Source organism: Nannospalax galili, unplaced genomic scaffold, assembly GCF_000622305.1.
Source record: "Nannospalax galili isolate Female #2095 unplaced genomic scaffold, S.galili_v1.0 scaffold169, whole genome shotgun sequence".
In the NCBI taxonomy this organism is placed as follows: domain Eukaryota; kingdom Metazoa; phylum Chordata; class Mammalia; order Rodentia; family Spalacidae; genus Nannospalax; species Nannospalax galili.
Window position 1 is genome coordinate 86,730 of NW_008360327.1, and position 9,750 is coordinate 96,479.

Here is a 9,750-nt window from a genome sequence, read left to right on the forward strand (position 1 = left end):
ATTTTGTTTTTTCATGTTATTATTTTTTCTCCGTGACTTTGACATGTGAATTTCTTTTGTAGTTTCTGATTCTTGTGTGAGACTCAAGCCTGTCAAGTTTAGGTCTGCCTCTTTTTGTAGACTTTATGTGTCTTTGTGGTTTACTTGTTGGGCATGAAAAGCTGGTTTCTCTAAGCTTACAGTTCTCTCTTTTGATTTTATATTGTGTTGGGAGTCATTAGTTCGTCGAAGCTTCTGGTTCTCTCTTTTATATTGGAGTGGCCAGATTGCTTTTGTCTTCAGGAGTTCCCACAGAGGCCCAAGTCAGATGAGGATCAGATGCTCTCAGGCTTTCTCCTAAGATCTGGATCTCTCCAGGAAAGATTTTGGCCTCAGGAATTTGGGGGTTTGACTGGCCTGGGAGGCGGGCCCAGGAAAGATGCTGGTCTAGGTCAGATGGTGGCTGTGACTCCGAGAGATGCAAAGGAAGATGGGGGCAGGAAGTGGCCCCAAGGGCTCCTAGGGACTGCACTGAGGAACTGGGTTGGTCTGGATGCAAAGGATCAGGAATAGGAAAGATCAGCCCTGGCCACCAGGAAAGAGGCTGGTGGGTTGTGCAGGCTCAGGGAAGTAGAGGGAGGTGAGGGCGGGACCAAGCCCAGAGTGCTCCTGGGGACCGGAGAAGGAACTGGGTTGTTATGAATGCAAAGGATCAGGAAGCAATGGTGGTTCCCCCAGTTTCTGGGGCACCAAGACAAGGAATGGGACAAGACCCAGGCTAGGAGGAGAGAAGGGTTGGGGAGATGGTAGGGTGAATGAGGCTGGGGGAGTCAAGGTGTGGAGGGCGCAATCGACTTACCCTGGAGAGAGGCCTGTGGATCAGAGAGAGGCCTGTGGGTCAGAGAGAGGCCTGTGGGTCGTGCAGGCCCAGGGAAGCAGAGCAGTTATATATTTTTTAACTTACGGGGAAATAACCAAATCCCACATTCTTATTGCTGTTTCCATAGTTATCCACCCAGCCAGACTTTTCTACAACCACTCTCCCCAACCTCAACCTGTTATCCTGAATATTTATAACTAGAAATGTATTACAGAACTCACTCTGTCACTTTTTTCCTGTCAGAGTAGCATTTTGAATTTTTTTGTGCTCTGAAATGAATATCTGGTCTGTGGCTTTAAAAACTGCTCCATGTTATGTGTCTGTTACATTTTACTGATCCAGTTCTGCAGCAGTCCAAACCTGGATTGCCTCCAACTTTACATCCCACAAGTAAAAAATGTTTCTGTGTTATTTCTCTATTGCTGTGTAAGAATGACCCTCACTGCACTTGGTGTACGAGTGTTCTTACCCACTTCTAAAAGTCATCCACCTTCTGAAACAGGAGTAATGTATTTACAAGTAATGTTTTGCTGACCATGCCCAGCTGGCCTAAGAAATCACTCACTAGAGATGAAATATGTTGAGTATGTGGGTGTTCTGACTGTACTTAGGTTATCAGCTTTGAAGGCATTATTTTCTCTCCTATACTATTACTTCAGTTTTACACTCTTGAGTATCTATTTCTGTTGTTATTGAATAAGGATGGGCACAAAGGTTATAAAAGTGGGTCTTTAGAGCAGAATACCTGTACTCTTTGCATCTTATGTCAATAACCAAATAGATTGTGGAGATAAGAAAGTAGAGAAATAATGGGATACTAGTTCCAGGTATAAAAAGTAGTAACTGGGAGAGGGTTTAATTTAAAAAAAAATATTTATTATATTATTTTATGTGTATGAGTGTATTGTCTGCATGTTTGTAAGTGCATCTGTGTTGTGAAGTGCCCACAGAGATCAGTAGGGGGCGCAAGATTCTCTGGAACTGGAGTTATTGATGGTTGTTAGCCAGCATGTGGGCACTGGGAATCAAACCTGGGTCCTCTGCAAAAGCAAAAACCATCTCTCCAGCTCCTTGACTTTTAAAATATATATTTTTTAAATTTTATGTGTATGAATGTATTGCCTGTAGGTATGTAAGTGTACTTGTGTTGTGCAGTGCCTATGGAAGTGAGAAGAAAGCATCAGATCCACTGGCTGGAGTTACACATGGTTGCTAGTTGCCATGTGGGTTCTGGGAACTGAACCCAGGTCCTCTGCAAGAGCAGACACTGCTGAGCCATCTCTCCAGCCTCCTTGACTTAATTTTTATGTTAAACATGTTTGGATTTTGCCAGGTGTGGTCTCACATGCCTTTAATCATACCACTTGGGAGGCAGAGGCAGGCAGATCTCTGTGAATTTGAGGCCAGCCTGGTCTTCATAACAAGTTCCAGGCCAGCCATGGCTACAGAGTAAGACCCTATCTCAAAAACAAAAACAAAAATGAAAAAGTAAAAAAAGTCTAATGTAGCTGGGCGTGGTGGCGCTTGCCTTTAATCCCAGCACTCAGGAGGCAGAGGCAGGCGGATCTCTGAGTTCAAGATAGCCTGGTCTACAAAGTGAGGTCCAGGACAGCTGGGGCTAACAGAGAGACCCTGTCTCAAAAAAAAAAAAAAAAAAAAAAAAAAAAAAGATCTAATGTTTGTACTTTTTAAATTACCTGAAAATTTGAAGACATAGATTTGAGTTTTTGAATGTATAGTTTGTGTAGAAAAGAGCAGTATCTTAATTTTCCAGACTGATCATTATTCTGTTTTCTCCATGTCTCCAGAGATCTTACATATGAAATATCAGTGGAAGCAATATCAACAATGGTTGTCTTCCTCTCCTGCCAGCTCTTCCACAAGGAAGTTTTGCGACAGAGCATCAGTCACAAGTATTTGATGCAAGGTCCATGGTATGTTCTATTTTAAAGTTGTCTTTTTTAAAGGAAAAAACCCTAGCATATCTAGACTGTTGGCTTCTTACCTGAATATTGTCTTACCTCACCAGTCAGGCATTTCTTCTGCTTGTCCCAATGTTACTGTTCAACAGGACCAAGTCCTGGTTCTTGTCCACTCTGTCGATTCTCTCTGTCCTTTTGGTCCCCCAGCTTCATCTCTGGTAGTTGCTTGGCAGAACAGAGACTTTGGTGATACCTTCTTTCTTTATTTTCCTTCTTCCTCTGTAAACAGTCATCAAGTCATATTTGCTTATTCAAATTGTTTCTGAATCTTCCCCTTCTTACTAGTTCCTTTCAAACTACAATTTCCCTTGGTGTGGACTAGGATTACTAAGGCTACCCAAATCTACAAGTCCTCTATATAAGGTACACAGAACTTGTGCATATCATCAGCTGTGCTCCTTAGCAGACACTTAAGGGAATACAGATGGAAATATTTTTAGTAAATACATACCTTACCTTTTGTGAATATAATTTTCAAAAAACTTTAAATAAAACAAGACTTTAAAATAAAATAGTTTTACTTAAGTTATCAAATAGTTTCTGAGGACAGCACATTGGTAGAATACTGGTCTACTATATGCCGTATCCCAGATTTGATTTCCAGCACTGTGAGCAAAGAAAGTTATCAGTAATGAAGAGCTTTTTCCTCGTGTTCTTCTTGCTACCCTCGTTATACCTGTGGCACATTCACAAAATCCTGTAGAGCTCTTTGGGTAAATTATGAAGAAAAGGAATTCTGGAGCCCGTGGTTGAGAGGCTACATCTGGTGATGACTTTCTTGCTGGAAAGTCCCAAGGTATCAGGGCATTATAGACCAAGAGACAGGCCAGTTTGTGTGTGCATGTCATGTAATGCCACCAGGATTTAATCATGTGAGCTCCAAACTGATGTTCTTACCTAATCCTGATCACCACCTATCACGTGCTCCACTGCTAAACACCACAGGCAGCCAGCTTAAGTTTTCACGTTTTTTTTGTTGTTGTTTTTTTTTTTTTTTGGTCTTTTTGAGACGGTCTGTCTGTAGCCCCAGCTAGCCTGGAACTCGCCATGTAGACCAGGCTGGCCTTGAACTCACAGAGATCCTCCTGCCTCTGCCTCCTGAGTGCTGGGACTAAGGGCGTGCACCACCACGCCCAGCTAGTTTTCACCCTCTTAATACCTCATAATTGAGATTAAACAGTATGGATTGCAGAAGAGACAAACTGAATTTGTTAGTTTTAATATATTGTCACATATTTAAACTAGAATGCCCTTTTACTGGCTTCTGTGTTTTATCTTAGAAACCATATTTGAGAAAATTCAATATTGCATTCAAGAATCTAGAAAGAGTTTAGCATAGATTATAGAAGTTAGTTTATTGCCAATAAGTACATAGTTTCATGGTTGAAATACAGTCTTTTATTATTGTAATTTAAGTCTTGCTTTTCTCAGCTGATTTTCCATTACAACCTTTCTTGCCAGTTGTGCTGTGTTATCCACTAAATTTATAATAGCTCACAATTTTGTGTAAATTACTCAGAAGGTGACAGATACTGGAGTTTTAATGATTTGGCTAGTGTCTTGTGGTATGTTAAGAGTTCAGCCTCAATGCTGATCACTTCTCCCATTGTTTTGCCTATGTTCTGATGCAGCTGAATTTCTTTGAGATAGTGCTAATGGCAGACTTATTTCTGTGTTATTATACAGAATTAGGTGATGCTCATGAACATGAGTTTGATTTTTTTCCCCTCTTTTCTGTATAGTCTTCCATATACCAGCAAACTTGTGAAAACCTTATTGTATAACTTTATCAGACAAGAAAAGCCACCTCCTCCAGGAACTCATGTTTTCCCTCAGCAGTCGGATGGGGGAGGACTACTGTATGGACTGGCATCAGGAGTAGCAAGTAAGTCCTATCAGATTTTTTCAATTTGATGTACATAAATTCTAATTAGGCATAAGAAATTCTGTTCATTTGACTGCTGCCATTATCAGTTCTATTAGATCTATGCAGCTGGCTAAATGTGAATACTGAAAGTAAAATATTAATCCTTCCATTCTTTGCAGTGATTTATGTTAAATGTATGCAAATAACAAATAGATTATTTAGCTACAAAACAATTTTTCAAAAAACTTTTTATCTAAATATGTGTTTTGCTCAAGTTCAGGCTATATAGAAAAAGTTAAACTGAGCTGTTGGAAGCACCTCACTCCTGGTGTTATAGGCCAAATCTTTTCATTTTAGAGGCTTTGTTGGCTAGGATTTTATATGGCTAATCAAGTGCAGTTTTTCTATTATACTCAGTGCTTTGTTCATTGGCAAATTAGGACATTTGGAAGCATTTTGAAGAGTTTTGTCTGATCTGATTGACAGTTGAAGAAAAGCCCTTTCCTACTTCATAGTCAGTCCTCATTTCTGCTTTAGCGTTCAGACCTGGAGATGCAACAAGTACACAGTGCCTTTGCTCTCTTCCCTTTTATCTTGGTGGCCTGGGTTGTGTGACGTAACATAGCTGTGAAATCTGGCTTTATTCTAGAAAAGTAGAAAGTAGAGTGACACTTGCTTGGGCAGTCTCCAGTCTGCATGGGGTTGTTACTAAACTTGCTGAGTTAGCAGAGCACTGGATCTCACAGGAGCTTCTTCAGTGGAAGATGGCTAGGACTTGCGTTCCACACTCAAGCAGTGACATTTGGGATAGAAGCAGGCAGGACAGTGCAACAACTTACTTTACCATGAGGCTTACCAACTTCTCATTAAAAAGGCAGGCTTATTTTGTTATTGAAGCAACTAATCAGTAAACCAGACCTTCTTGCTTGCCTTCCTTTCTTAATATTATGAATTTAACTTAAATTTGGAATCACTTGCGTCCTTGTCCTTGGCGCTGAGCAGCTTGCCTAGAATGCCATACTTGGATCGCTTTTTCAGGTTACTCCATCCTATTATTATTTCCCATATTATTTCTCATGAGGAAGTGTTACACAGCTTATTTGCGACCTCTGAAGGTAATACAGGAATGACTTTTTGTGTCTTATAGGAAGACTGAATTAACCTGTTAGTGTTTTCTTTTTCTTTTGTATCATTTAACTGGATGAGTACTTAAATGCTGAGTATTTCCCAGTATTCTAATGCAATTGGAGATTTTTTTTTCCTGGGAAATCAAGTTCATTAACTGCTTTCTTCAAAACAGTGGTAATATTTGAACAGTTTTCTTTGAACTCACAGAGATCCGCCTGCCTCTGCCTCCCAAGTGCTGGGACTACAGGTGTGCGCCACCACGCCTGGCTGAACAGTTTTTTTTTTTTTTTTTTTTTTTAAGCAAATTTGTGTGTAGTTTTTCTTTTCTCTTACAGTTATATGTTGTTTCATAAAGACGTACAAGATTGTCATTTGTGTCATTAGTATGCTAGGTGCCAAAAACCTTGAATTTTAAAATTTGGATCTCCTTCTAATTAGCAGAATATTTGTAAGAAAGTGCCATTACTTTCCTGCTACCTTGCCCATCCAATGAGAAGGTTGGTATGAGTGATCTCTGAGATAACATTTAATAAATCTGTGGGTTTTTTTCATAGTCTTAAAAATTTAATGTTTAATCAAAGGTATTAAAATAGATTTGTAGGGTTTTACAACACTATGGTTACAAAGACATTTTGTATCATTTTCTTCCTAAATTTTTCAGATGGCTGTTCATACAAACGTGTGAATGGACTCAGATCCTCATGCTTGCAGAGCAATTTTTTCTACTGAGCCATCTCCCAGCCCCCAGATTACATATGTTTTTATTGTCATTTAAATTTCCCTGTATATAAAAAGCATTTTCTTTCATACCATTGTGTGCATTGTCTGCTTTGTTTACATTATTTCATTTGACGTGGTGTACATTGCTTTTTTAAAAATCAGTTTTAGGGGCTGGAGAGATGACCCAGCAGTTAAGAGCACTTGCTGCTCTTGCAGAGACCTGGGTTTCTTTCCCAGGATCCACATGGTGGCTGACAATTGTTCATAATTCCAGTTTCAGGGCATTTGACACCCTCTTCTAGTCCCTGTGGGCACTGTACACATGTGGTGTACTTAACATACATGCAAGCAAAATACTCATACACATAAAATTAAAACAAAAATAAAAAAACCCTTCAGTTTTAGGTAGTGAAGTTTTGTTGATTGGCAGAAGAGTGAATGCTTATACTAGTACAGGGGTCCGGATAAGTAGTAAGTTACCACCTGCTCGGAGCTTCTTATATCAGGCAAGGCCATCTCCAGTTCTTCTCCCTTACTTAAAAAAATTATTAATGGGGCTGGAGAAATGGCTCAGTGGGTAAGGACACTGACTGCTCTTGCAGAGGACTTGGGTTCAATTCCCAGTACCCACATGGTGGCTAACAATCGTATGTAACTTAGTTCCAGGGGATTTGACGCCTTCTTCTGACCTCTGTGGACATTGCATGACACAGGCACACTTACACACATGCAGGCAGTACACTCATAACATAAAAATAATAAAATATTTTTTAAAATTAACTTTTATAAGACATTAAAATACTTATTTTAATTTTAGGTGTATATGTGTGTGTTTCCTTATGTGTATGTGTACCATGTACATGTAGTTGTCAGTGAAAACCAGAAGAGTGGCATTGGATTCCCTGGAGTTGGAGTTACACATGGTTGTGAGCTCTCTGATATGGGTGCTGGGAACCTAACCCTGGTCTTCTGTGAGAGCAATGACTGCTCTTAACCACTGAGTCATCTGTACAGCCCATAATTTTTCTTTCTTCTTGAGAATTTCATGTACAGTATGAAACATGATTGTATTCGCCCCAACATGATTCCTTCCCAGCTTCATGTGCCTCCTCCCACCCCCTCTCAACCCACTAAGTTCAATTAGTGCTGCCCATATGTGTATGGGTGTGGAGTCATCCACTGAAGCATGGGCACTCCACCAGTTCTCACTTTTACTGGTGCATTTGTGGTTCTTCTACTGTTTGCTTCCCAGTGGCCAGTAAAGTATCTGTTGTTTTTTGCTACCTGATACTCATCCTTTTCATGCCTTTGCTTGGGTTGTCCCAGTAGCCTTGACTTCTAGTTCCTCATCTTGCTGGCTAGTAGTTTCCTACCTATCCCTCCATCGAAGTCCATCTTGAGGACCACCTTCTTCACAAAGATGTCCATGCTCTCCTAACTGCTTATGTATGACCTTTTCTTGTGTTACCTGTCTCTTGGCTTTCTATTATATTTACAAATGTGGATGCCTTTTTCTTGCCACGTTGATTGTGTTTACAGTAAAATGAGAGCTAACATTTATGTAATACTTTGAGTTTACAGAGGAACTTTTTGAGTGTCTTGTGTTCTTCGCATAGCAAGCTCATCTGTATGAAGTAGATTGTTCTACTTTTCAGACATGGTATGTGGAGAGGTGTTCCAGTTGTTTCATTATTTTGTTTAGATTTCAGAGGAAAGAGGTGATTTTATTTGCATTTGAGCTAAATTCCTTTGACTCCTGCTTTTGTCTTTCATTGTTGTGACCTCCTGAGTTCTGACTATGGAAACTGAGTGATTTGCATAGTTTTCTGGGGTGTTTGTTAGTTTCTTTTTTTGAAGATACCGCCTTGCTAAGTAGCCCAGGCTAACCTCTAATCCAGTGTCTTCCTTCCTCTGCTATCTGAATGCTGAGATAATAGGCATGCAACTACCACACCTGGCTTCTGTAGTATCCAGCAGAACATATTACGTCTGTGAACTGTCAGTAAATACTTGTATATTATTAAATACTATAAGTGAATACTTAGCTGGGCATGATGGCTCATGGCTTTAATTCCAGCATTCAGGAGGCTAAGGCAAGAGGATTGCCACAGATTTGAGGCCAGCCTGGGCTAGCATAGTAAGTTTCAGGCCATCATGGGCTACAAATGTGAGACCCTGTCTCAAAGAAAGAAAACAGCAATAACAACTATCACAACCAAAAACTAGTATTTGTTTCTACTGGTGAGATGTGAACTTAGTTATAACAGTATCTATCATTTCTTGGTGTTTTTCTGTTTGCCTTCTGCAGCTACTATACATCCATAATTTCATCAACTCAGTTTTTCTGTATTCATGTTTTTTTGCGCAGTTGCAAAGATGTACAGAACTAGAGAGAATGTAGAATGAATTCCAATCTGTCTACAACCTTCCTTCCAGAATGATCAACATTTGCTTTTTAAAGTTTATCTCCCTCCTCAATTAAAAAAAAAAGAAACCTTTTTATTTGGAAATTTGTTTGCGTTTCTATAAATTTCAATAATAAAATACCATGAAACTCTTTATCTTTTCCATTCTACTTCATTTGTTTTGCCATTGTATTCTTTTTCCTTGTCTCTCTTTCTACATACATACATAGTACATTACACATGTTTCTGTAAGCCACTTGAAGGTAAGTTACCTACATCATAACTCTTACTCCTAAATGTTTCAATGTGTACGGTTCCTTCAAGCAATATCTCTTGTATAATCACAATGGAATTGTAATACACTTATCAATTTCATAAAATTTAGCATTCAACTTTTGTTAAAAATGAATTAGGGGCTAGAGAGATGGCTCAGAGGTTAAGAGCATTGGCTGTTCTTATAGAGAACCTGGGTTCAATTCTCAGCACCTACATGACAGATAACAACCATCCATGACTCCAGTTGTCAGGGGATCAAACACCCTCATCTGGCTCTCTGTGGGCATTGTATGCATGTGATACACTTACATACATATAGGCAAAACACTCCTATATATATTATATATAATATATATGGATTATATGTATAATAAACACATATATATGCATAAAAAATAATTTTAAAAAATGAATGAGGGGGGCCAGACGTGGTGGCGTATGCCTTTAATCCCAGCACTTGGAAGACAGAGGCAGGCAGATCTTTGTGAGTTTGAGGCCAGCCTGGTCTACATA

The 9,750-nt window shown here is 39.5% G+C and overlaps 1 protein-coding gene across 1 annotated transcript in view; it reads left to right on the forward strand.

Moving 5' to 3' along the window:
- Window positions 1-9,750, forward strand: part of Dym (dymeclin) — a gene marked incomplete at its 5' end in the record, with an annotated part of 409,766 nt that overhangs the window by 73,082 nt on the left and 326,934 nt on the right. The window contains 2 exons of the mRNA XM_008825888.3: window positions 2,668-2,793; window positions 4,584-4,726. Of these exons, the coding sequence (XP_008824110.3) occupies window positions 2,668-2,793; window positions 4,584-4,726 (269 nt within the window). The remainder of the gene's footprint in view (window positions 1-2,667; window positions 2,794-4,583; window positions 4,727-9,750) is intronic.